General features: G+C 38.6%; 1 protein-coding gene across 3 annotated transcripts in view; it reads right to left on the bottom strand.

The window, feature by feature from the left end:
- The window catches only part of GABRG3 (gamma-aminobutyric acid type A receptor subunit gamma3), a 315410-nt gene that overhangs the window by 36534 nt on the left and 251366 nt on the right, over nucleotides 1–27510 (bottom strand). For all 3 annotated transcript variants that reach the window (XM_054053396.1, XM_054053392.1, XM_054053406.1), the window contains exon 7: nucleotides 20257–20394. In XM_054053396.1, coding sequence (XP_053909371.1) covers nucleotides 20257–20394 — 138 coding nt within the window. The remainder of the gene's footprint in view (nucleotides 1–20256; nucleotides 20395–27510) is intronic.

Raw genomic sequence — 27510 nt, 5'->3', positions numbered from 1 at the left:
ACAGCCAGCAGTGTCTTTGCCCAGTGATTTGCTTCCACAGAGGAATCTGAATGCAACATGGCAAGAAAATACCACATGTACAAAATGGTAATAGATTAGAAATAACTAGATGGGGAAATATGTTTGAGTCCTGTGACAAGGAAGCTCAGCTTCAAAAACAGTTAAAGTGGCATTTAAATAACACACAGACCTTTGCAACCTGACCACATACAGAACAGCCCATCAGATTCAAGACCTACTTTCTCTAAAAGCTACCTGAGAAACAGTCTGCTTTTGGAAAGCAAAATAAAATTATTTTTTTTATTTCTCCCCTTTTGTTTTAGAAACCATGAGACAGACTTGAAAATTAAATACCTTATTTACACAGGTTGATAACGTGTCTCAGCAAGACATTTAATATTCACAATGCTTAGTAGGCATCACCCTGAAGGCAAGAGACTGTTCAAGGAAGATGACTAGTCTTGACTTTCCCTCCATGAAGGGTGCAGTAACCAAATACTATGGCTGAATCTGTGCTGACAGCATCTGCTTTCTGAGCTAGCTTCTGACTGTTCAGTGATATGCAACATACACAACATGTAAGAAGATCACTAAGTTAGCCTGGAGCAGAAATTGGCACTACATAAATTGGTGCCTGAGGAGTTTCTGTCAACAAGGCATAAAGATTGCTGTGTATATTTGTTCGAAGAAAAAATGGTTTCAAAACAAATATCTGGTGAGGGACCAAAACATTGTGCCTAACCCCTTTCCTACTTTCCTTTTTTTTTAATTTATTACTGTTCTTCACAAAGACAGCCTATTACTGTGTACAGATTATACCTTATAGAATGAGTGCCTTCTGACACTGAGCTACCACTGATCAATTAGTGCTGCATTCATTGATGAGCTAAAGTATTACAAGAAGCTTCGCAAGACAATATTTCAGGCAAATAGCTTGGGTATTTGGATATTAAGGTAAGTTTTCCTTCAACTACATGATTTGAACCTTGACTATCGGTAATTTTATTCTGCATCTAGAACTCTGCTGGGCATTGTCTCCAATTCATACCAGGCTGCACAGTTGGTTTGCAATAGGAATAATGGGAATAAACACACTTGTGCCTTGCGTGGGTAAAAGGCTATATTGTTAAGTCCTTATATGGTTTAGCACCTGGAATTAGGTTTCTATGGCAGTGCCAATCAGTTATGGCAAACTTTGGGTCTTTGTACATAAATAAAATGTTAATGAGATGCAAATGGCAAGAGTAACCTCTTTAAATTGTCAGAAAGTGAATAAGAGAGACTGTTAAAACTGAAGTGTTTGAGAGAGCCTGAAGGATCACTTGTGATGCAAGTAGATTGCTTTTCTGTTAATATAAAAGTATTTTTAGGACAGGGACAACAATATTGATACATACCAAACTGAAAATGACAGATCACCTAAGAACACTGCCTTGAGTTTGATTTTGTTTTTTTAATGTGTAGCTGTATTTCATCAGCATTTCCCAGAGTTTTTAGGGATGCATGGGCCATCTATGAAAACGTATTCAGAACTAAATTTTGGCAAACAATACTGCAGCCTTGGAGCTTTTTATTTTCAGAACTTCCAGAAAGATTACTCTAAAAAGAAGAAGTTGTTCCACTTGTTAAAGATTTCTTAGTACTATTTGTAACCTGGTTTGATTAGAAATATTAATTTTGGCAAGTACTGTAATTAATGACTGACATAAACTAATTGCTTTGGCTATTTTGGAAACAACATGTTTAAATAACCACAATACAGAAAAAAAAAATAAAATAAACCCTTTATTTTCATGAGAATATCTTCAAATAAATTCAATTATGAAACCTCTGACCACTTTCTCCTTGCTTTTCTCCTTGAATCAACCTTCTTCTACCTGCTTTATTTCAGTTGAAGCTACCTTGACTCGAGCAGTCTTCATTTCTGTTTCATTACTTCTTTATTATAATTCTTTTCCTAATTTAAGCAAAGAGATATGTGCGATTTTGCTCCATCTCAACCTGTCATGCACTTTTTCCTCCATCATACTCCCTCTTAGCCTATGAATTGCTTTTGAAATCATCACTTCAGTCGTTTTCTGTACGTTGAATTTTAAAATCAGAAAATACAATTTGTTCTTAAAAATAACCATTAAACACAGTTATTTGATGAAGCCAATGGGACCAATGCATAATGTTCTCATCTAAATACCAGCCGGAGTGACCTATACTCTTGCATGATAACACACATCTCCATCACAAATGGAAAACATAATTAGTTCCCATGAGTACTCAGAAATACCTGCCTATTCTTATGATATCTTTTATGATACTATAGATGAATTATTAATTTTAAGTGGTTTAAATCAAGGCCTGGATGTTTTAATGTTGTAGACAATGTTATAAAAACATTACCGATACAATTCCATAGATTTGAGAATACATAAATACATAAGATAAATCTTAGGACTGAAGCAACATATGAAGTTAGTAGCTCATGAGTGTAAGATTATGACTTGGTTAAACTTGATATCTATATTGTTCCTTACCATCTCACCCTCTCAACCTTGCAGTGATGAAGTTCTGCAATAACTGATATTCTGACTTTGTGGTTATATATCTGCTCCACACTTGAATGGATTTTTACATAACACCATAATAATTCAGTTTATGACAATAAAAGCTTAGGTGGAGACCAAGACGGCCAGGATTATTCCTTACTACAGACAGGCAGTGTAAGATCTAGAGCTTCTAATCTATTTACAATATTTCTAATGTAGTAAAAGACTTGGAAGGATATAAGCAAGAACAGCTCTAAATCTAAGTCTAAATCTAAAACTAAATCTTTAAATCTGGGATGTTGTCTTTTTAGCAGTTTGCTATACATTTTTTCCTCTGTAAGAATTTTCTTGAAGAAAAGTGCCATTCTCTTACGTTAACCTGTCCTGCTAAATGGAGCTCTGCAGGTTCTCTGTCACAGTGATTTTATAGGGTTATTCTTTAAACAGGTTTATGTCAAAACCATCAGACTATAATGTTGAGAGCTGAAACTTTCTTTTTTCTTCCTTGTATTCTTGCAGTTCAGAGCAGTGAATTGTTAATGCAGATTGTCTTGATTTTCCCTGCAGGAGTCTATCAAGTATTACAAAGCCTGAAACCCTGCGAACAGGGAATATTATGTTTTTGGCAGTTCTTTCTGGATAGCAATGAATGGCAAAAGCCAAAATGGTCAAAGCTTTGTGGTTACTGCATTTAGGAGGTTGTTTGTTTGTTTGTTTGCGATAAAACAAGCAGCCTTATTTCTTGATTTTCATCCAAGGTTTTGCTAGATTCAATGGCCTCAATTGAATCTATTCACTTCCCAATTGAACAAAAGGTTCCCCTGAACATTTTCTTTCTTTTTGTTATTTGTAGGCCATCCTAGAACCCTGATGATTGATTGTCCATTGATACTGTCCATGATCATTTAGCACCCAATTCCAGAAATGGGCAAAACACAGATGTTTTGTCATGGATTCATAAACTTTTTGTTAACAGTGGACAGTTGCCGAGCTCTGAAAGTCTTGGACTCCCTTCCAGGCTCTGAACAACAGTATTAAGTCTTTCTACCAAGCTTTATATATTCTGCCTCTGTCCAAAGTCTTTTCCAATTCACAGCTCTGACTTTATAGTTGATTTGTGCAGACAGCTCTAGACACAGTTCACCAGCTTCTCATGCCAGTCCCAGCCTCTTCATTCCTGTTCTCTCCGTTCTACCCTGTGCCCTAGTCTTTCCTATGCTGCATGGCTCCATTTCCTGCAATAGAATTTTTCTTGTCCAGCCTTCCTCAAGTTCTTATTCTGATTTTCATTTTCCTCCTCTCATAGGCTGCTAGTCCCATCTTTCCTACTTCACATCTCCCTGCCTAATAGTGCCCTTGTCCAACCAGCCCCAGTCCCCTGATCCAAGCTTCCAGTTTCTTATCACTTCCCAGCTCTGTCTTCTCCTGGAAACTTTAAGATTTCTTAATGGATTTATTAATAAACTGTGGGCAGTAATGAGGCAAAGTCACCAAACAAGGCATGCTTTTAGGTTAATTAAGTTTGGAGAGAAGTATCACCTGGAAGAGAGGATTTGTTTCCTCCTGGACCTACAGGATGTTTCTAAGCTTCTCCTTCAGTGTTATCTCCTGACCAGAGGGAGCATAAACTGGGCCCACAAACTCTTCAAACACAAAACGAGGCAGAGTATTCTCCCTGGAAAACTGTCACTGTGGATTTATTAACTCTGAGGTGCAAGCTCTTCCTTACATGCCTTAACTTGCACAGTGACCTCTCACAGGTGGAGTGAGGACATTTTAAACTTAACCTGCCCTCTTCCTTAAGATGTTTGATTTCAATGCAAGTCTATTTCCGCAACATTGTATTATATTAACTCTTTCTTGTTTTACTTATGGAGTGAAATCTTTTGTAAACAGAATTTCTTCCATTGGCCCTGCTCTTTGAACAAGAAGCAATGAAGCATTAAACAAAGTTCTTAACTGATTGAAACCGCTTAGAATTTAGCTACTTAAATCAATGAGCAGGAGACTGGATCATCGCCTTGTAAGTGTCAGTCTAGGCCTGATCATAATTTACATTTTTGCATTATATATTTAAAGAAAAACAGTGGACAGAGCTAGTTGTCTTCTCAACACTTCTCTTGCCATTAAGTCAATATTTCATGAAAGTATTTCCAAGTGTTTAGGCATTTGCCCTCTGATAATATCAAGTTTTGATTACGTTTGGGTGGCTGAACGTGTTTGATTGATAAAATTACAGCTTTTAATTACTAATGCTAAGATTGTCAACGTTGCAAAATCTCTGAATTGGAAAATCAAAGCTGGAAATCATCAGAGATCCTGTAATACTTGAAGCGGCATTTATATGGAATTGCACAGGGAGAAAACTGCATTTTATCATCATTAAATACAGAACATATTTAATTCCACAGACACCATTACAAAGAGGGTTTTCTGGGTTTGGGGTTTTTTTGTTTGTTTTGGTTTTTTGGTTTTATTCTTTTTGTGCTTCCTTCTCTTCTTTAAACATATTTAACTGGAACTAAATACGATTATTGAAGTTTATATTTTGCAACTGAACAAGTATTTTGCCTCTCCCTGTTACTTCCTTTGATCTCCCATTATGTAGATAGTTTCATGTTCAGCTTTTGCACTCTAGTGTAAAAGCCACTGAGATGTTTTCTTAAGATAAAAATTCACTATGAATCAAGAATGAGTCTAAGACATTCTGAGTGCTGTGGTTTGCTAACATTACAATAACAGCTTTGTTCACTGTGGAATCAGCCGCAGGCAGAGGGAGAAAAGCAGAGGAGAGACCGCCTTGAGTTCGAAACTGCAGATACTTGTACATGTCATGCAACCATGCGGCATTATTATTCATGCTTTCAGATGAAGTGCTGACAAAAGCATTTCAAGCTTCTGCATGGCAATGGGTCAAGAAAGTGGGTGCATGATAGTTCAGTGCACTATGGATGTTGCACAGCACAAGGAATCCAGTGGAGTTGAGAGTCAGTCTAGAAGGAAAGGAAGTGAACTGCTGTGCTGCAACACGTGGGAGGAACAACCATCGGAGTAGAAAGAAATTCAGGAAGAAGGCAACATTTGTGAAAGTCGACACTGACTGTAATCTTTATTTGATGTAGCAGGTAGCCGAGGGGAGTATGCTACCAAGTACGGAAAGAGATTTGCATAGCATGTAAACTAGCATAGTGAGCACTACTGCTACTATTACTATAGTGTATCTGTGGTGGCTTTGATCCTGTAACAGGAACCATAAACTGTAGTTTTGGTGAACCACTTTCCATGACTAAATTTTTAAAATTGAGATTAAGGAATGTGATGGGCTAAGGAAGACTTCATCCCACTTCTGATTAACATGTCATTCCCAAGCTGACCTTGAGTATTGACTCATTGATTTGTTGTTACTTGTTCAGTATTTGTTGAATATCTTCAATAAATAATTTAAATATATGCTTATTAAAAAAAGCCCTTTATGATATAACAACTAAAACTGCATTGTATATGACTTAACTGGATGACAGCTTTCCTAACTGGGAAAGTAACAAATTACTTTAAGAGGAAAAGAAAACCAAATTAACAAAAATGGCAAACTCAATGCTCAATGATTTAAAAACTACATGAATCAAGAACATGAATGCAATTAAAAAATCTTCAACATTATTCCTTTCATTTTCTTAGTCAATTCAACTCTGGAATGATTTATGGCCTTCTTTACTTAAAATGAGATAATATGGGATTAAGATGTCTCTGAAATACATAATGCTAAATTTACTTCATTGTCATTGGCTTTCAGAGTAGACTTTTGAAGAAAAGTTGAAAATAATAACAGTATTTCACATCTGCTTTATGGGATCATCTTGAAGCTTAGAGTAAGCAGACAATGTTTTTTCTCTGAGACAGTATCAATACTAAAAAAACACTTCCAAATATGATTTATAGGGTTTGTACAAAAGAAAATGGTGGACTTAGGTCTACCTTGGGGGTTTTTTTTTGGTTTTTTTTTTCATTTTTGGTTTCTTTTTGAGGCAGCTTGAGTCAAAATAAAAAAATAAATTCCAGGTGTCTAATCTAGGGTTGATCTGAAGTTCAAAGTTTGCTGGGGGATCCTTGCAGGCACTGCAGAAACCTGTTCAAAGACTCATTTTTCTCAGACATGATGTTCAGAATGTATCCTTAAAAATTAATCCCTCTGTTCATATAAATAAGAATAAGCCATCACAAGATTTTCTTCAAATTTGAGTGTGTTTCTCTCTTCATATAGTTTTCTAGATAAAGGCAACATTTGCCAAATTTTCCTCCTTTCAAAGGAAGTATTTAGAGAAACAAACAGGCTGCTTTCTCTCAGTAAAGGAACTGAGATAAAGATAAAATATAGTGTTTGGAATGGAAGTGTATAAATTGATATTACTACAAAAGACATTTTATCAATGCTTTATATCAATATACAGACGTTTAACATTATTTTTTTTTCTGAGTGGTATCCTTATAAAGAAAATGGCTAGATGGAGAGAAATTACAACCAGGGTGGACTAAGACACAGTTTAAAACTATGATACGTGAGTTTGGCTTTCAGCATTGCCTAATGATTTGCATTATTCTGGGAAGTGTCCAAGTACAGTAGGGACACGTATGGGAATTTCAGTATATTTTCAATGTCTTCATGTGCTTCATAGCAACTTGTATCCAGTGAATAATGTATAAGAAGCCTATTATTTTTGTCTTCAAGCCACTTTATAATTCTTCTATGATTCTCATACTTCATTATTATACATACAGGTTTGAACCAGTAGTACTGAAGGAATAATTTGGCACGCTCTTTATAGTATGCAAAAGATATGCCTGAAGCTGTGGACCTGAAGAGCAGCAAACTCTTCAGATATTTTGTTTTACTTTAACTGATCCTACTTGTAGGAGGCCTGCAATTAACTTTGATATTGACTTGAATTAGAACGTGGGTGCTGGTTCTGTGCTTCTCACATGAAAATCTGTATTTCGTACTTATCTAAAAACAAGATGTTCTTCTTATGTACAACACCATGCATTGTTTTGTTCGGGGGTGGAAGGGAGGATGCTGGAGGGGTGTGTGTCATCAGGTTCAAGACCTTATTTGAATGATTTGTACAAGCTCAGGGGAACTTAGCGCAGTTGCAGACATTTAAAACAACTAAGGCATGAGTAGCTGTAGATTGTTTCTGTTAAAGAAATATAAAGTAGTTGGTGTTGTAAAACCCTTGCATTGGGGAGCAACATAGGTCTTCAAAATAGCTAATTGTAGTCCTCCAAAAGCCAATCTTTAAGGTCATGTCAGAATGACAATTTTAATTTTCCTCTTTACTGAAGACAAATAGAAGATGTTAAATTTGGAGAAAGAGCAAAAGATTCTGAAAGAGTGTCTGCCAGAAAATGCCCCATTATCATACTGAATTATTCAATATAAAGATATTTTCTACTACTATAATTCTATCACTGTTTGATACAAGGTATAAATGGCTAAACAGATTCACTTGCAAGGCTTATTCAAGAAGGTGATGCATTCAAGAGGATTCATCTGTTCAGAAGCACAAGGACATCATCAGAACTCAGCACAAGCCACCTGAGTGTTTTGAGAACCTTGAGCTAATCATTTAAGAGGTATTGATTCTTGCCAGTCTAACTGGAAAGGAGAAGGTGTTGACTGGAGCGGAGTCGTTATTATTATAACAACCTGAATGTTTTGAATACTAGCTGCAGAAAAGGGTCCTAGGGGCAAAGAGCCTGCATAACCAAATGGAAGAAATCTGGAAACTTCATCTCAATGTGAAAGAGTAAAGGCTAAATTTAAAGCGATTTTGCCAGTCTGTGCTAGTCTGTGCTGCAATTTTTCTAGGGTAAGGCAAATTAAAATCTTAAAAGACACAGCACCTTTCTGTGACGTGAATAGTGACTCCATCCTGTATCTTAAAATTCTCATTAAGATTGTAGATTTGGTAGTGAATAAAATATAAAATACCCTTCGCAATACAGTGAGTTTTAAATTAAGTACAATTGCTGTTTGTGAAAGACTTTTAGATAACATTATAACAACCCTGGGCAAAGGCCAAACCTTCACAATTCCCATTAATATAAAATATTTGATTAAGTCAACCATAAAACACCAAGTGTGGTGTAATGACACAGAAATAGGAGTAAAAGCCAGAGCTGCAGGAATAGTAAGAGTTTAGAATGTTGTTCCCCAATGTATAAATGCAAAGAGGCTCGCAGTTCTGTAATATGTGATATTAATAGCAGAAGTAGTAGCATCAGTCTTCATTATAGGCCAGAAAATCTCAAGATGTGTTTCATAATTTGAGTCAAAATATTTTATCTATATTGTGTACCATTTTAAGAAGTAAATACAACTTCTTGATCCAATTCCGCTTTGTATTTTTTGTGTTAAGGACATTCGTAAAGCCATTCTGATTGCAGCTTTGGTGTCTCTTCTATAGAAACACTTTCCTCTCTCCCTACTGCTTTTACCACTGCAGACAGCATGTTACTGCCTTTATAAAAGCAGCCCCAGACCAAGGGTAGTACCTCTAAGGGCTTAGGTATGGAGTGCAACTTTTTACTTGACAGTGCCTGGCCACACAATCATCTTCACAGACACAGTTTTGCCACAGCTCCCTCTGGCAAGCTGGGGAGCTGGGCATCTCAGAATGAACCCATGAAAGCCAGCACTTTGCCATGGTGTCTTCTAAGCTAAGCAGGAAAAAGCACACATGAGGAAAAGGTGTTTCTAGGGAGGCCTCTGTTGCTCTGAAGGATTCACAACTCTGAAATTTCTTTTCAAGTAAGGAACATAAATCACCTTTTTTCTGGCAAAACATGGAAGCATTAGAAGCCTTTCTTTTTTTACATTGTGGTCTACTCATTAAAACACTTAGCCAGGATATGAGACACTCAAGTTTCTATCTGTCAAGGAAGTGATTTTGTTAGTCTTCAAGCTAAATTCTGAGATGGGTTCACCTAGCTTCTGGTATTGCTATTAAATATTCAATTACTCTTTCAAGCTCAGAGAAGTGCTCAGGTCAACAGCCTCTGGGTTATGGTTACTGGAAACAAAGTCAACCCTGTTGTCCTCCTGTTGTCCAGGAGTGGAAAGAGACATCGCGACAGCAGAAAGGAGCAGGAGATCAGGGCTCCACGTACAAAGAGGAGCTGCAAATGCAACATGACAATGCATGAGTGAATGAGAGCATTAATTCAAGAGCCTCTTAATGTTAAACGCATACAAAACTTCCAAAATAGAGGACTCTCAGATAAAAACCTCAGCTGAAGAAAAACCTAATGGAAAAAGACTGTGTGTTTTTTTCTATACAATACAAAAATCTTTAAAAAGGACAATTTGAGGTCTTTTATTGAGGATAACCAGATGTTTTTGTAGGCAAAAATCACTTCCTTCTGAAATTTTCCCATAAGAAAAAAGTGCAGGTTGTGGTATGCCTCCAAGTCTTTCATTCTCTATTTTATTTTACTTTTGCTTTTACTTTAAAATAAAGTTACTTTATTTTTAATATCTCTCCACATTTGCAGCAGTTAAAGCCTGTAGAAAGGCCACTAAGCATTTGTCTCTGTAAGGGAAAGCACAAGAATGAAATCACTTAGATACGCAGTTCTGCTGAACGTAAAAGATAGGGAGAGGAACAATATCCTCTACACTTCTCCAACTCTAACCATCTTTTGTACTATTCATAAACAGAAGAAGAAAGGTGTTTCTAGAGCATGTTATACTTAGCCCAATGGTATGTCATTAATCTGAACTTTCTCTAAGTTTCTAGTGACTGAACAGTTACATTAAATAGCCAATTTCAGACTTCTACCTTTCAGGATTTGATCCTAGGCCAGCCCCAGGGAAAAGATACATTAACTGCAGCAGGCTATTGATCAAGTTATAAATCACTCTTTTCAGAAGCTATCTTACCTTGAGCTTCGTGAGACATTTTTGTAACAAGATGGGCAAGTGCTGGATTTGCAAGGCAGCGTAAAAGTTTTAGTTCCCATAAATGTCAGTCAAACTTGTAACCAAGATAGGAAGACACTTTAATGCAATTGAAGTACTATTAGTAATTGTCAATTTAATTGTTGCACTTCTTATTTAAGTGGCTAATGACAAAATTATCAGTATCATGTAAAGTTTGCAATATAAGAACCAGATGAAGTGTTGCTAAAAAAATTTAAATTTCTCTCAGAAAAACTGTGGCTTATTCAAAATACTCATTCTGATCAATTATCATTTGACTATACGAATATCTTTTAAAAGTTAATACATCCACTGTTGATTATCTCTGCTAAACTGGGATTTATTGCAAATACTGTATCAGAAATAAAAAATTGGAAAAACAAGAAGGTTATTGGTAAATCTTATAATCAAGCTAGTTTTTTGTTGCTCTTCTCTGGACACGCTCCAGAGCCTCAACACCCTTCTTGTGGTGAGGGGCCAGAACTGAACACAGTATTCGAGGTGCAGTCTCACCAGTGCCGAGTACAGAGGGAGAATAACCTCCCTGGACCTGCTGGTCACACCGTTTCTGATACAAGCCAAGACGCCATTGGCCTTCTTGGCCACCTGGGCACATTGCTGACTCATGTTCAGTTGCTGTCAATCAACACCTCCAGGTCTTTCTCCTCCAGGCAGTTTTCTAGCCACTCTTCCCCTAGTCCGTAGCGTTGCACAGGGTTGTTGTGTCCCAAGTGTAGGACCAGGCATTTGGCCTTGTTAAACCTCATGCCATTGGTCTCAGCCCAATGGTCCAGCCTGTTTAGATCCCTTTGCAGAGCCTCCCTACCCTCCAGCAGATTGACAGTTCCACCCAGCTTAGTGTCATCCACAAACTTACTTAGGGTACATTCAATCCCCTCATCCAGGTCATTGATAAAGACACTGAATAGGACTGGACCCAGCACTGAGCCCTGGGGGACACAGCTTGTGACCAGATGTCTGCTGTGGGCTGTAAACCAAAATCAAGAAAGCATTTGATATTATGTGATGCCCTGGCTGAAAGAGGCAAAGATCCTGCAGTGCTAGGCAGGTAAAAACAAGCACTCTTTCAAATGGTGCTGTGCATTTATCTGAGTCTCCACTTGTCTGCTTCAGGATGCCACCTGATCAAGAAAGTCTGTGCGGCAGAGCCAGCTGAGGTAGTGTCTGATAGATCCCACAGAGTTTGATGTTTGAAAAAAAACCCCTCAGAATTCATGTTTGTCCTGGGAAGAATACACAGATGACAAGTACTCTCTGATGTGCCATCAGAACTCAGCAGAACATTAAGAAATGTCAATTACTTTAAAAACCAAAACAGCTTAATGAATATTCATTACACCGGTATCTTCAGATCAGTTAGCTGGTACAGGAGAGGGTGTGACTGACTCAGATTATGAAAAACAAACTTGCATAGGCAAAACCATGTTCTGCGGCTATGGTATCTCATGCATTTTTTCCACTCATTGTCAGGACTGTGAGAGCACCAACAAGCTTCAGTTGCTCTGGTCAGCCTGTGACCATCCTTCTCTGCCACTCTCCTTGAAGAACCCTTTCCACACTGAGGGGCTTAGCTGCCTGCCAAACTTAGCCTTGCCTTGCAACCTGGTGTCTGGGTTGTGTGGTGGTCCTCTCTTGTCAACACAGACCTGTGTGGTGATGAATGGACTACTGGCTAAATCTCATACTTCCACTGGGCTTCTTGTCTCCTCTCGTGTGGGGGCCCTCTGTACCTACATCTGAGTGATGCGGGAGCATTTAACCATGAAAAGTTAGGGGGAATGCCAATTTTGAAATGGTTTATCAAGCCAGCTATTCTTTGGTCACCTAGTAAAAAACCCAGGCACATGAGCATCTTTTCCTCTGGATAAATTTCTGGGAGTGTGTTGATCTTCCAATGAAGTCAAGGAACATTGACTAATGCCTATCGCTACTTGATTCGTCTTTGATTTAATGGGGCTGCCCATAGTAAAATTTGGCCTCCCTATAAATACACGTATATGCCTTCCTTCTTCTGTCAATAGCTATTTATGTAGGTCTTTGCATCTTCTTAAAAGGCAATCTTTCTTATTGTTTTTCTACAATAGTTTTTTACTTGTTACTTACTGACTTCTCTACAACAGATTATGTACTTTAATATGTGTTGTTAACATTGTCCTAAAGAGCTTTATCTGAGCTTACGAAACAGATATTTGCTTTGCAAACCTGTGATATAGAGCTGAGAGCATCATGTAAGCTGAAGCACTTGAAGAAACAGCAATTTCAAAATATAAAGCACAACTTAGAAGCTATATGACAGGCAAGCTTCACTAACCATCACCCATACATTGTCTATATGCAAAGATGTAACTTTCCATGGCAGCAGTTAAAGTTGTTTATCAGGTTTAGGTATTGAAGCTTTGTGATTATTCAGAATGTATAAAATGGTACTTTCTATCTGGTTCAGCATATTTCATTCGTAATGATCAGTCATTAAAGCTTTTAGATAGGGCACTTTTATGGTGCTTTACATTTCTGATAATTTGTCTTAAACTTATTTATGCAAAGAGTTCTTTGGGTTGCAAAAATCTCTCAGGCTAAAGGCATCTGAGAAAGAACACAAATAGGACTTGTATGATGCAAATAAGTTTTCAAGCAAACAAAAATGAGGTTCCGTGACTACAAGGTCTTTATGTTTATTTATCAGTGTAAAAAATTGAGTGGTTTAAAAAGAATTAATAGACTTTCCCTGGGGCAGATGTCAGCACAAAAGTGCAAACAACACTACAGCTCATTCCTTGAGCTTCACTTATGGATTCCTTCATGGTTTTGTTTTGGGTTTTCCCTTTTTTTTTTCTTTTTTTCTTTGTTTCTTTGTTTTTTTGTTTGTTTTTTCCCCATCCCCCACACGTACTTGGAAAGGCTGGGACTCAGAAACCTCAAGTTTACTGCAATCGTACTGAGGCTGCTTTTAAGGATGATGTTCTCCCTCTTTCTCTCTCCTGTTTCCCTGACCACTCTTCTGTTGGTTAATTTGCAGTTTTAAAATTTGAGAATTTTCTCCTTACAGGTAATTCCTCCTTTATTCACAATTCAGTGCCTGGTGGCTTAGTATTGCCTATACTTTAATTATCTTTGTCAGCCTTATTGGACATTGCAACAAGAGAAGTGATCTTGCAATACCATCTGAGTATCTTGCCAGATAGCAACAGTGGAATTCTTCAATACTTGTGAATTAGTTTTATATCAACTGACAGTGAGAGATTACTTAGGGTGTAAAATAAATGTTCATGACCATAGCACTGGCAGAGTGATTTCTGCTGTATATTCCATTTAATCATTATATGCAGTAGGTATTTATCTGTTTGTGTTTGTATCTTACCACAAAATTCAAAAAACTCCTCAAGAAAACAGAATGCCTCTTACAGATGGCAAAGAAATCTTTCCCTGGTTGTCAGACTACTGTAAAAAAGATAACCTTCTTGCAAGGAGATGTTATACCACTGTGGCGATGCTTTAAGCTACTGCTGGTTCAAGGCACGAGGTGACATTTCTCATCCTACCTAGATTTCAGAAATACAGTCTTTGTGACAGCTGGCTTCCTACTTGTGTATCATTGAAATTGCTCTAGATTGAGGTAAAGGTTATTTGCTTAAGCAAACATTGGAAGAATAGCAGCTTGATGCTGCTTGGTCAGTGTGACCTCTTCATTATAGCAGGAGCACTGAATTGGGCACAGGTAGGTAACACTGTGGCAGCTCTCACATTGTAGATGAACACACAACTTAGTGAGGAGTAATAGTGTCACAAACCAGCTGAAAGGTATAAATCAGAAACAAAAAGAGATGTTAGGGGTTTGAATCCATCTCCTGCTAGTGGAGGACTACTCTTTGCAGGACTTTTTCTCATACTTCGCCCAGCCTCTTTTAAATGCCCTGCAATTTCTATAATTTCCCTTTGGGAGGAGGAGATGATGTTTACTACCTCTCTTTGTCAGCAAGCTGCCGTCGGTATCCTGCCTGTTCCTTTTTTTCTAACTCCATCTCATTGATCTGAATCATTCCCTGAGCAGCACTCTGAACAATTCTCTTCCTCTTTTCTGTCCTGAGTCTGAAAAGAGATGGCATCTAGTGGAGTCTTTACGGGTTAATTGGTGGCAACTGGTCTCTCTGGGGAGCAGCCTGAAACTGAAGGGAATCCTATATTCATTGCATCTTCAGGGCAGCCCTGGCACTAAAGCTGGGTAGCTTTAGTACAAATATGTCAGAAATCTTCCATGACCAAACCTGGCACCTCTTTTTTGACCTTTTGTAGCCCCTGTGTCATGGCTGCAAAATTGTCCAGGTATTTGTAGGCAGCAGCTGCTGTCTCCCTTCATCAGAGGTTGCCCATGTGGTAGGAAACAGCGGCTTTAAGGGTTCCCTAAATCTCAAACTTTTTGTATAGGGCTACTTTTCTTCAGTAAACAGGCAGATACCACAGTACGGCTGCTTCTCTATCCTACTCAATCACATATACTTATATGCTAACAGCAGGTAGACACAGAATTATATTTTGTCTCTGGGACATATTGCACAGTCTCAAGTGGATTGTATCCCGCTCCCCTCCCTCCATTTCAGGAATCCTTGCTCTATAGCATAGGGCATACTCAAAGTTTTCCAATGTACCAGTTAGTTTTCCTAAGTCTTGGCCCTAGGTTTGCTCCTGACAGTATATACTGTTGATGTTCAGTAAATCATGCTTTGAAAGTACCCTAAACTATACTGTAAATACTATTAGAGAGTCTGTTCTATGAAAATTGAGGTCCATGTGAAATCTCACATGTTTGTTTTTCACATCTTTCATATTTTTGTTGAATGAGAACCCCCTCTCAGTCATCTGCCGGCCAGAATGTATGAGCCATACGCACAATTCATTTTTCTACCCAAAAATGAAGCTGACAACACGATCCATGCATTTTACATTGTCTCTTCCAAGTTAGTTTCCACAATGTCCTGATAGGGTTGTTTTAGGTTTTCGAGTCTTTTTTAGTATTTGAATAAACTCCAGTTTGCCCATAACTTTCTACTACTGTGATGCCTTTGGGAGTATAGAAACGTCACAGTGGTTCAGGCAGGTTCAGTTCATCACTGCTATCCCGTTTTGCACTCATAAGCATGGGTGGGCAGAAGCAGCAATAGCACTAAGAGGAAAAGCATACTGTTAGCTCACTCATCTTAATAACAAATGGGCATATACTAAAAAGTGTATAGCAAATAGGTTTTACCACCTCTACATTAACCGTTTACTCACTTGAATGACACCTCTGTAAAAATAGCTTTATCCTGTGCAAAGAGAGAGTTTAATAGATCTGTTCATCAATATGGCTGATTCAGTAATTCTTATTGTAGATGTATTTAGCAGTTCTTGATGTATACTCGGGGTGGCATCACTCCAGAAGTAAGCAAAGTAGTAGGAGTATGACTTTTTCTCCTATTCATACTATCCCTTCCAGTGAGCGTCATGCTTGCATACACAGGTACTTTAATTATTTAGTGTTTGGTATTTGACTGTTATCCACCAATTCCTTGTTCACCTCATAGAAGACTTGTGAGAAATTCACATTCCTGAGAAACTTACAGACTACAAAGATTTTATGGGTAAGAATTAGAGGTGGGGGAAACGAAGGGAACATTGTGGTTGATGTCTACTGTAGGCCGCCCAAGCAAGAGGAGCCTGTTCAATGAAACCTTCTTACTCCAGCTACAGCAGACATCATGCTCACAGGCTTTCATCCTGTTGGGGACTTCAGCTACCCTGATGTCTGTTGAACAATTAGGATGGCAAGCTGTAAGCAATTCAAGAGACTCCTGGAATGCATGGAGGATAACTTCTTAAGCTAGGTAATAGCCTTAGCAGAGGGGCTACAATCCTGGACCTACTGGTCACCAATGCAAGTGAGCTAATCAGTGATGTCAAGATTAGAGGCAGTGACCACACATTGGTAGAGTTCACAGTTCTGAGTGACATGGGTCAGACAAAAGGTAAAGTCAAGACCCTGAATTTTAGGAAAGCAATATTCCAGCTGTTCACGGATTTAGTAAATAGAACTACCTGGAAAACTGTCTTGAGGGACAAGGGAGCACAACAGGGCTGTCAGATCTTTAACAATGCTTTCCTCAGAGTACAAGAACTCTCTATCCTTAGGCGTAAGAAATGAGGAAATGGAAGCAAGAGCTGACCCTGCTGCTCAAACTAAAGGGCAAGAAGACAATGCACAGACAGTGGAAGCACAGACACATATCTTGGGAAGAACACAGGGACGCTGCCCAGTTGTGTATGGATGGGATAAGAAAAGCCAAGGCACAGCTGGAGCTGGACTTTACAAGGAATGCAAAGAATACTAAAAAGGTCTTCTACAGGTATGTCAGCCAGAAAAAGAATGTCAAAGAAAAGGTATCCACCCTGATGGGAGGCAAACTGACTGGCAAACTTGTAGCAATAAATGAGGAGCAGTCTGAAATACTCAACAACTTTTTTACCTCAGTCTTCAATGAAAATTTCTCCCCATACCTCTCCTGTCAATGGCCCACAAGACAGGGACTGAGGGAATGAAGTCCCTCCCGCTGTAAGAGAACATCAGGTTTATGACCACCTGAGGAACCTGGACATACATGTCTATGGAACCTGACAAGATGCAACCCAGAGACCTGAGGGAATTGGTTGATGTAGTTGCGAAGCCACACTCCATGATATTTGAAAAGTCATGGCAGTCAGGTGCAGTCCCTGTTGACTGGAAAAATGGAAATATCACACTCATTTTCTAAAAAAGGTACAAAGGAGGACCCTCAGAACAACTGACCTGTCAACCTCACCTCTGTTCCTGGAAGGATCATGGAACAGATCCTTCTAGGAGCTATACTAAGGTACACGGAAGACAGGAAGGTGATTTGAGACAGCCAACATGGCTTAATGAAGGACAAGTCTTGCCTGACCAACCTAGAAGCATTCTGTGATAGAATGACTACACCAGTGGACAAGGGAAAAGCTACAGATGTCATCTGTCTGGATTTCTATAAGTCCTTTGACATGTTCTTCCACAACATCCTTCTCTCTAAATTGGAAAGATATGGATTTGATGGGTGGACTATTTAGTGGATAAGGAATTGGCTGGGTGGTCCTATACAGAGTAGTGGTCAATGGCTCAACGTCCAGATGGAGATTGATGACAAATAGTGTCCCTGAGGAGTCTGTGCGGGGACCAGTACAATTCAAAATCTTCATCAATAATATAGGCAGTGGGATTGACTGCACCTTCAGCAAGTTTGCAGACAACACCAAGCTGAGTGGTGCAGTTGACATGCCTGAGGGATTCATCCAGAGGGACCTGGAGAAGCTCAAGAAGTGGGCCCATGTGAACTTCATGAGGTTCAACAAGGCCAAAAGGAAGGCCTTGCACCTGGGCCGAGGTAATTCCCGGTATCAATATAGAGTGGGAGGATGAAGGGATTGGAGCATCCCTGCCAAGAATAACTAGGGGTTACTGGTGGATGAAAAGCTGGACACGAGCCAGTGATGTGCACTTGCAGCCCAGAAAGCCAACTGTATCCTGGGCTATATCAAAGGAAGCATGGCCAGCAGGTCAAAGGAGGTGATTCTACCCCTCTCCCCTGCTCTGGTGACACCTCATCTGGAGTACTGCACCCAGCTCTGCAGTCCTCAGCCCAGGAAAGACATGGACCTGTTGGAGCAGGTCCAGAGTGGTGCCACAAAAATGATCAGACAGATGGAACACTTCTCCTGAGAACAGACTCGGACAGTTGAGGTTTTTCTGCCTGGAGAAGAGAAAGTTCTGGGAAGACCATATTGTAGCATTTCAGTACTTAAAGAAAGCTTATAAGAAAGGTGAGGACAAGCTTTTTAGCAGAGTCTGTCGCAATAGGATGAGGAGTAATGATTTTAAACCAAATGAGAGTAGATTTAGACTACCTTAGGGCCTCTCACTGCAAGAACGACATTGAGGTGCTGGAGCATGTCCAAAGAAGGACAACAAAGATTGTGAAGGGTCTGGAGAACAAGTCTTTTGAGGAGAAGCTGAAGGAACTGGGGTTGTTTAGTCTAGAGAAAAGGAGTATGAGGGGCCACTGAATTGTTTTCTACAACTACCTGAACGGAAGTTGTAGCGAGGTGGGTGTTGGTCTCTTCTCTCAGGTAACAAGAAACAGGACAAGACGAAACAACTCGGGTTGTGCCAGGGGAGGTTTATTTAAACTGGATATTAGGAAAAATTACTTCACCAAAAGGATTGTCAAACATTGGAACAGACTGCCTAGGCAAGTGGTTAAGTCACCGCCCCTGCAGGTATTTAAAACACATGTAGAGCTTAGGGATGTGGTTTAGTTGTGGAGTTGGCAGTGTTAGGTTTATGGTTGAACTCAATGACCTTGAAGCTCTTTTCCAACCTAAACAATTTCATGTTGCTATGAACTAAAAGAGGGAGATTTAGACTAGTTAGAAAGAAGAATTTTTTTCAATGAAGGTGGTGAAACACTGCAACATGTTATGCAGAGAGGCAGTAGATGCCCCATACCTGGAAACGTTCAACAGCAGGTTGGACAGGGCTGTGAGCAATCTTATCTAATTGAAGATGTCACTGCTTAGTGCAGGTGGTCTACATGGTCTTCAAGGGTCCTTTCCAATGCAAACTATTCCAATATTCTATGATTCCATTATTTATATCCATAACAGAAGTGAAGTTTTACATATGTCCTGTTTGCAACATTTTCCTCTGCCAAACTACCAGCCCAAAATATTCACTAAAGCTTTAGTGGCTTTGCATTGCTATCAAAATTGCTGTGCAGCCTTGGGAATAAATTACTGATGTTAATGGGTAGACCATGACCCAACAACAGCACGTTCACAGATTAATATTTTTGCATTATTACTATTATTCACAGTGTTTCCAACAGAATTACATAGCTCTGCTTGCATTTTGAAAAAAATAAACAAATTATATTTTTAAAACATTCACCACCATTTAAGTAGAATGTTGCTTCTGGTAGGTTGATTCTGCAGGTGGGAAAAGGCTTACCAAGTGGCAGTTGTGGAGCTTACTGCAGGATCACGTGTAAAGTTTAGGTGTTGTTTGAATTTTATTAGAATTTATTGACAAATAATCTGTTCTATTTACACATTGTTTTTTCCCTGTGTTGCTGTTGTTGCAAAAAATAGTGAAATTTCTGAAGAAATAAAATAAGTGTAATTAGATTTTAATTACAATCAATTGGTAAGGTCACTAGCAAAGGCATTTATAAGCAGAGTAATAGACTGCCTTCGAAATATTAAGAAAACAATTGAACTTGTGGCTGTATGAGTAATTGCTATTGAAAGTGTCTAATTTCACTAACCCTAGCATTGTGCTCAAAATCTTCACCTCTAACTGATAGTGAAAACATATATTTCAACACAGGAATGGCTTAATAAACTTAGCTGAGAAATGAGAATCACATAGTAACTTCAAGTATATAACAAATAACGAAGTTAAGTTAGCATTTATTCCTTGGTTTATGAAATTACAAAAAGAATAGAGAAAAAGAAAATAAAGTTATCAAAATCTAGACAAAGTCAACATTTTTCGGGTCCACACTTTAGAGGTTTTAATCTGAACATTGGTACACATCAAAATCAAATTGCACTTGCATGAAACATGAAAGCAAACTTGGAACAAATCAAAATAAGCACTGCCATTTGTATCATTCTCACCTGCCGAGGTTTTCACAACTTCTGATGTATTTCTCAGACCCATAAAGTCAAACTGATAGAGTCTCCACGATTTCTGGTCAGCAGCCTCCACTGAGTTTTTTCTCCATCTGTAAATCATTTCCTCTTTAGGATATCCATCTAGAAATTTAAAAAAAAAAAAAAAATATATATATATATATATTGCATTTCATAAAAAAGGTACTGTAAAACAGTATCTGTACTGAGCTACTCGGGAACACCTAAATTTCTGATCTAATGCTTTCCTGGTGAGTTTGGTGATATTATTCAGCTAGAGAATTGTATGGCACACAAAAATATTTGCAATACTGGCAAAATGATGATTTTTCACAATCATTGTTCTTTTCACTGGAGAAAAATTCTGATGAGTTCTGTCAGCGGCTGATTGAACTAAATTGAGGTCCATACACAGTAGTATGCAGCTTTACATATCCTCTGGATAAGTTGTGCAAACCGATAGATTTTTTAAAAAGGAGGCTGTAAGCATAAGATGTAAGCAACTGAAAAGGACAGATTGTTTCAAAAGTAACAACAGTTCTAATGTGCTGTGTGCTACTGTACCTCTGAAATGAGTTCAATACAATGCAAAACAAAGCAAAATTTTAATTAGTATGGTATTTTTAAAGTGATTGTGCCATCATATTACTTCTAAAGGCTGCGCTATTTAATGAGGCATCACCTGATCTCTACAGCTGAAATGACTTCTGAAAGCCTTACTTTATCAATTTAGCACTTCGAAGTCATAATTAATTCCCATGCCAATATTTAATCCTGCTTTTGTTAGAGAATAGCATTTTCCAATAAAAGTCCAACAATAAATCTTCAGCCAGCCCAAACCATAACAATAGACCATCTAGAAAACAACAGCGCACCCATGCTAGTTAAAACTAGATTGTTCTCTAATGCATTATAAAATAAATGCCAATTCATCCAATAATTAATATAGTAGATGTAGATTACAAAACAAATTAAAAGCCTAATAATAACAATACCAGTTAATATAACTGTCTCAGCTGTAGGTTTTTTCCCCCATTGGATACTGATAAATTTTGATATTTGCATTACAAAACAATTTCTCTGGTTGTTTTCTTGATGTTTTTTCTTGATGTTTTCCTCCTATAAGTGTCTTCATCTTGCTTAAGTTTCCATCCTGCTGGGGCACAGCTGTAAGGTGCGCATGGCATCATTTATCCCTCTCACTCACACATCATGGAAAGTACCCACCAGTCCCTCAGTTGTAATCTGTACAAAATGACTATGTGTTAATTCAAAATGTCATGTTCATATATTTCCCACCAATGTAAATAAAGAAACCGCCCATGAAGGACACTAATGAGTAGCAAACATGAGCAAACTGCTGCTCTCCATGAGAACTCTTACTGTCAAGTAGAATTCATTGTTGATTCTGCAGTGCCAGTCTGTGAGATTGATCTAAAGGTTAATTTTTTTTAGCTGACAGATTTTGGTAGATGATGCAGAGGTACAGTGAATGATGTCAAGCATTGCAGGACCTCTGAGCCTTAGCCCTGCATGTTCTGAAATCTTCTTGAGCCTTGCTCCTATTGGACTGAGACATCTGATTAAATTTCTTGCCACTTCTCTCTAATGGAAAATACTGCTTTTAATCATAGAATCATAGAATCATTTAGGTTGGAAAAGATTTTTAAGATCATCGTGCCCACCTGTACACCTAACATTGCCAAGTTCACCACTAAACCACATCCTTAAGCGGCACACCTACATGTCTTTTAAATACCTCCAGGTATGGTTGATTCTACCATTTCCCTAGACAGCCTGTTCCAATGCTTGACAGCCCTTTCAGCAAAGAAATTTTTTCTAACATCCAGTCTGAACTTCCCCTAGCACAACTTGAGCAGTTTCCTCTTGTCCTGTTGCTTGTTACTTAGGAGAACAGACCAACACCCACCTCACTACAACCAGATAATTGTAGAGAGATAAGGTCTCCTCTCAGCCTCCTTTTCTACAGGCTAAGCAACCTCAGATCCCTCAGATGCTCCTTACAAGACTTGTACTTCAGGCTCTTCACCAGCTTCGTTGACCTCTGGAGATGCTCCAGCACCTCAATGTCTTTCTTGTAGTGAGGGACCCAAAACTGAACACAGTGTTTGAGATGTAACCTCACCAGTGCCGAGTACAGGGGCCACACCATTTCTGAATCAAGCCAAGACGTTAGTGCCCTTCTTGGCCACCTGGACACACTGCTGGCTCATGTTCAACCATCTATCAACCAGCACTTCCAGGTTCTTTTCCATGGGGCAGCTTTCCAGCCACTCTTCCACAAGTCTGTTAGGTTGCATAAGGTAGTTGCAACTCAAGGGTGAGACCAGGCACTCAGACTTGTTAAACCTCATACAAATGGCCTCAGCACATTGATCCAGCCTGTCCAGACCCCTCAGAAGAGACTTCTTTCCCTCAAGCAGATCAATGCAATTTGGTGTCATGTGCAGACTTGTGAGGGTGCACTCGATCCCTTCATCCAGATCATTGATAAAGATATTTAAAAGACCTGGACCCAACACTGAGTCCTGGGAAACATCACTTGTGACCAGCCTTCAACTGGATTTAAGTCCATTCACCTGAATCCTTTGGGCCCAGCCATCTAGACATTTTTTTACCCAGTGTAGTGTACACCCACCCACGCCATGAGCAACCATTTTTTCCAGGAGAATGCTGTGGGAAATGGTGTCAAACGCTTTACTAAACTCTAGGCTGACCACAACAGCAGCCTTTCCCTCATCCACTGAGTCATCTTGTCATAGAAGGAGATCAGGTTAGCCAAGCAGGTTCTGGCTTTCAGGAGACTTCTCAGATTGGCTTAATATGTGGAGACACTAATGTTTTTTCCTCACAGTTTGGGAGGGAAGAAGCATCAGATGGCCTCCTCATGGTGTTGTGGCTGCTGTGCCATCATACTGGGTGGAAGTGGCAGTGGCAGAACCGCTCCTTCCCCACAAAGAGGTATCAGGACCAGAAGAGGGTCTGCCATGCAGTCTCAGTCTTTATCCTACCTCCTGATTTGCCTCTTGATGTGGAGGAAAGGAAACTGTTGTCCTATTGCACTCCCTGCACCAGTTCCTGCTGCAGAACTTGTGGCCCCAAGTGTTAATTTACCTATTTTACCTGTTGCAGACAGTAGATGGGATCCCCTTTCTCAGGTAAATTTTACCATAAACTTTGCAAGTAAAACTGTTTTAAATATTCTGGAAGTAACAAAGATTTTCTTTTTTAAAATGCATGTTTTTAAATTGATCCAAAATGAACTTTCTACATTAAAAAAAAAATATTGAAAAGGTTATGTCAATTAATCTTGAATTCAATTTCTTCCAAATTTTTGACCTTTTTTTCAACCCATAGCCACCCCATCAAAAATCCATTACACTGGCAGTAGCCTTGAAATCTTGCTGTGATATTATCCAAGGTATAGCTGTTTATCCTGGCATAAGCAACATGTAGTCCGAAACAAGTGCATAGGATCTCATCCTTCAGGATTTTTCTTGTATTTTTGACTTAGAAGGGACAGATCCAATTTCAGAACAACTACTTTCAGTATTATTCATTGTCATGAAATAGTAAGCCACTGACTTTAGGAGACCATCATGCACTTTCAGTAGTAGTTCCCTTATCCATAGTTGCTGACAGCTGCTTTTACAATGGTTGAGTTACTTGACGTCAAAGGAGATAAGTGCTAGTAATTCAATGGCAGTTGTTTCAGCCTGTTAAATAACTGCTATTATGTTCTGATCTAATGCTAGGTGACTTCACTTTTCAATTCATTTAGAAGATACAATATTTCTTATGGAATAATGACACATCTGTTTGAACAGTATATCACTCCTAGGATTCATTTAACTTATGGAATGGACTGTTTGTGATTCTTCTTTCGGTGATACCCAATAATTCTTGTATACAATCTAATTGCTTCCAACCCTCTAAATGCTTTTTTAGAAAATTTCAGAACTGAAGACTTCAGTATTTCCACAGGAAAACGCAACTTCTGCTGTTCAGCCTGCAACACAACTAAGAGTATATTACCTATAGAATTGTCTGTCTTCTCCCACTTCCCCAGCATGAGGAAAGGCAGTAAATTACCTTAAGTTCTTGACCTTATGACTTCAAGCCACCTATACTGAACAAATTGCTATCAAGTTTATTTATCCTGTCAGGTTCCTTTAGGTTATGTAAGAATTACCATACTGCAGCAGGGCAAGGCTCCAGGAGGTCCTGGAAGGGCTCCAGGAGGTCCTGGAAGTGTTCCAGCAGGTGCTGGAAGGCAGTGAGGGAGAAGGCAACCACAGCAATCAAGTGTGTATTTTGTGTTACAGCCATCCAAGTTCTGGCAACTCAAGTGATTCTCAGCCAAAGTCTGTGTCAATATCTTTGTTTCCCCCCTGGTGAATTTATTTGATTGTCTTTAAGTTCTCCTAATTTTTGATCTGAACTTTATTTTGAAGGCTGTGCTGTTACTAATTGCATCGTTTGCAGACTTTACTTTTATATACTACCATGAAAAGACTTCTGGAGAGCACCTTGACTCTTCGGCTTTTTGTAAGACTGGTACTATGCGCCTTTGTAAAACAAGCCAAGAACAAATATGGATACTTCTTTAAAAGACAAATGGGAAGTATCCATGTAATACCTCCTGTTTACTTTCATCAAACATACATGGCTTTTGTAGTTAACACAAATGATTTGTACCGTTGTTGTTTTACTCATAGGCTTAAAGTTGTACATTTTCAAAGTGTACTGCTGACTTTAACTCCAATAAAGCAAATATGAAAAAATGTACTTTTTGCCATTTTGGAGGTGAATCTATTATAACAGCCAAATTGCCATGACACCATGCGAGATTCTATGGATTTTGGTTTATTTCTTCTTTGTTACTGGAATAATTGAACTCATGTTACCTCATCTTCTAATAGCATCACCACAGAACTGACAGGTTGAAAATATTTCAACTTCATACTTATCATCATACTATTTTATTTCATATGGAGACTGATTTGTGCAGAAGCCCCCATCAAACTGCTGAAAAAAATGATCAAGACCAGAAACGTCTCCAGGCTGGATGAGAGGCATACTCAATCACAAGATGGCCATGAAAATTCATATCAAGTTGTCCTAAAGCATGTCTGCTACAAGAGTCAACACTGATGGAAAATCAGCAACTTCCATAACACAACCAATAATTTATCCATGCTTGTTAGTGCCTACTGTCTCTAACCTTATTTCCCCAATGCTATTGTTGGTCCGGGTGTCTTAGATCAATGCTTGATTCTTTGTTTCATCTTCTTTTCTGTGATAACGGTCTACCATACAAAGTGAGTAGAGATGGGAAGAAGACTGCAGGACAGGAGTCCAGTCAAAAAGGGCACAGACCACTTAAAGAACTAGATTCTGTCTAGAAAACATTCCTAATAAATGTATCGAAGAAATGGAAAGGCAGAAGCAAGGAAAGAAAACCCAACCTCTTTCATTTCTTCAGACATATTTCCCCCCCCCCTTTCCTGCCCCCACGAAATCTGTTTATTTTACTTCTGATTGCCCACACTTTGTATTCAAACATAACATAGGCAGAAGACCCAGTTTCTAGAAGAAGGAATGATGCAACAAAGAAGCTCATATCTTCTTCCTAGCCTTGAAGAACAATTGTATGCCCAGAGCATGTGATGCGGCGTTAACGAAAACAGCAGTAAACCCGAAGAAAGCATTGGTTCGGTTAAGTGTCTGCCAGGAGAGTAGTTACTGAATGTATCTGAAGTTCTCTCTGTCCACAAATGAGGGTGACTGGCTTTTTTTCCCACTCACTGATTTAAAAAAAAAAAATAAATAAAAAAGCCAGAAAAAAAAAAAAAAAGAAAAAAAAGGAAAATATAAAGGTAGTTTAAAAGGCAGCTGTAATAAAAGAAATGGCAAACATGAATGCTTTAAAAGCTGAAGTGATTTATTTCAGCAGTTGTAGATGATTGCACTTAGGTGATAAATACAGCCATTAAAAACGTTATTCTTTGCCCTGTTTGCTTGCATCAGTAATTGACACCTTATTAACAGTACATTAGCTCGTGAAAAAAAAAAAACAACCAATATGACTAAGACTGCAGAACAATGGATCTAATGCCCTGAAATCAAAGGATACGCCTTTCATTGAAGAGAACCAAGCTTTTCTACCTAAAACTGTGCTTCAATACAATCGTGACATCACTTAAATGATGGATCAGTCACCATCATCAATAGGAACGCTTAACTAACCTTTTACTTGGGACTAATTCTGTTTTTTTTTTGAGAGAAGTGCTAGAATACTGAAACAATTTACTAATATTTTATATGGCAACAAAGGAAAATGAAAGTCCTGAACTTAGTTTTCCTAGCTGAAGTTCTCTCCTGATGTGAATGATTCTGGAATATGTACTTGTTCTATTCTCTACATATTTAGAAGTTTTCTATTTATAAACAAAGACGCCAGTAAAAGACAGAATTTCCTTTTCTAACCCCTTGTACTGTTTTATATTTGCTCACATAGACATTTCATAATGTTCTCATGACGCTCCAGACTTGTGTCATTACAAAGAGTAGTCCAAGACTTTATTCATAAGGTGGTTTAGATAATTTTTGAAAATAGAGACAATGTCTCACATTTCTACTGACTACAAGACTACAGGGGGTGATTCTAGATAAGACAAAACTTTCAGAGATATCTTTTCAGAGTCTGCTGGGATCCTATGTTGCTGCTTTGCCCTACCATAGATCTTATATACTACAGGCAGCTATGTATACAAATGGGAAGTTTCACCTGAGCACTTGCTCTTTTCTGGAGGATTTGGGGTGAGATCTGACCAGCTGGCAGTCTTGTCTCTTCTCTCTTCTTTTTCAGAGAGTTCATGTGGCCTACAACAATGACTGAGTGATGCTGAGAATTCAAGGGCTGGGTATTACTACATTGGCCTCATTATGGTACTGCTAAATACATGCATTGAGTTCTGTAATAGAAAACAAATAGCATAAAATGAATATTTTAGCAGCTAAAATTTTGTGTTTGGCTGACTGCATGAACTCAAATCAGAGAGAAAAATCACTTCTCCTTAGAGTGATCTCTAAGAATATTATGCTGCATGCAAAATTGTCTCATGTCTATTTAAATATGAATTATGTGCTGTATGTGCTGAGGGCAAATTTTGAGGTGCTTCCCAGGATTTCTGCTGAGATGTGTAAAGCGTGAGT

Source organism: Cuculus canorus, chromosome 1 (genome assembly GCF_017976375.1).
Source record: "Cuculus canorus isolate bCucCan1 chromosome 1, bCucCan1.pri, whole genome shotgun sequence".
Lineage (NCBI taxonomy): Eukaryota > Metazoa > Chordata > Aves > Cuculiformes > Cuculidae > Cuculus > Cuculus canorus.
Note: the sequence above shows the minus strand (reverse complement) of the source record. Positions and strands in the feature narration are given on the sequence as shown.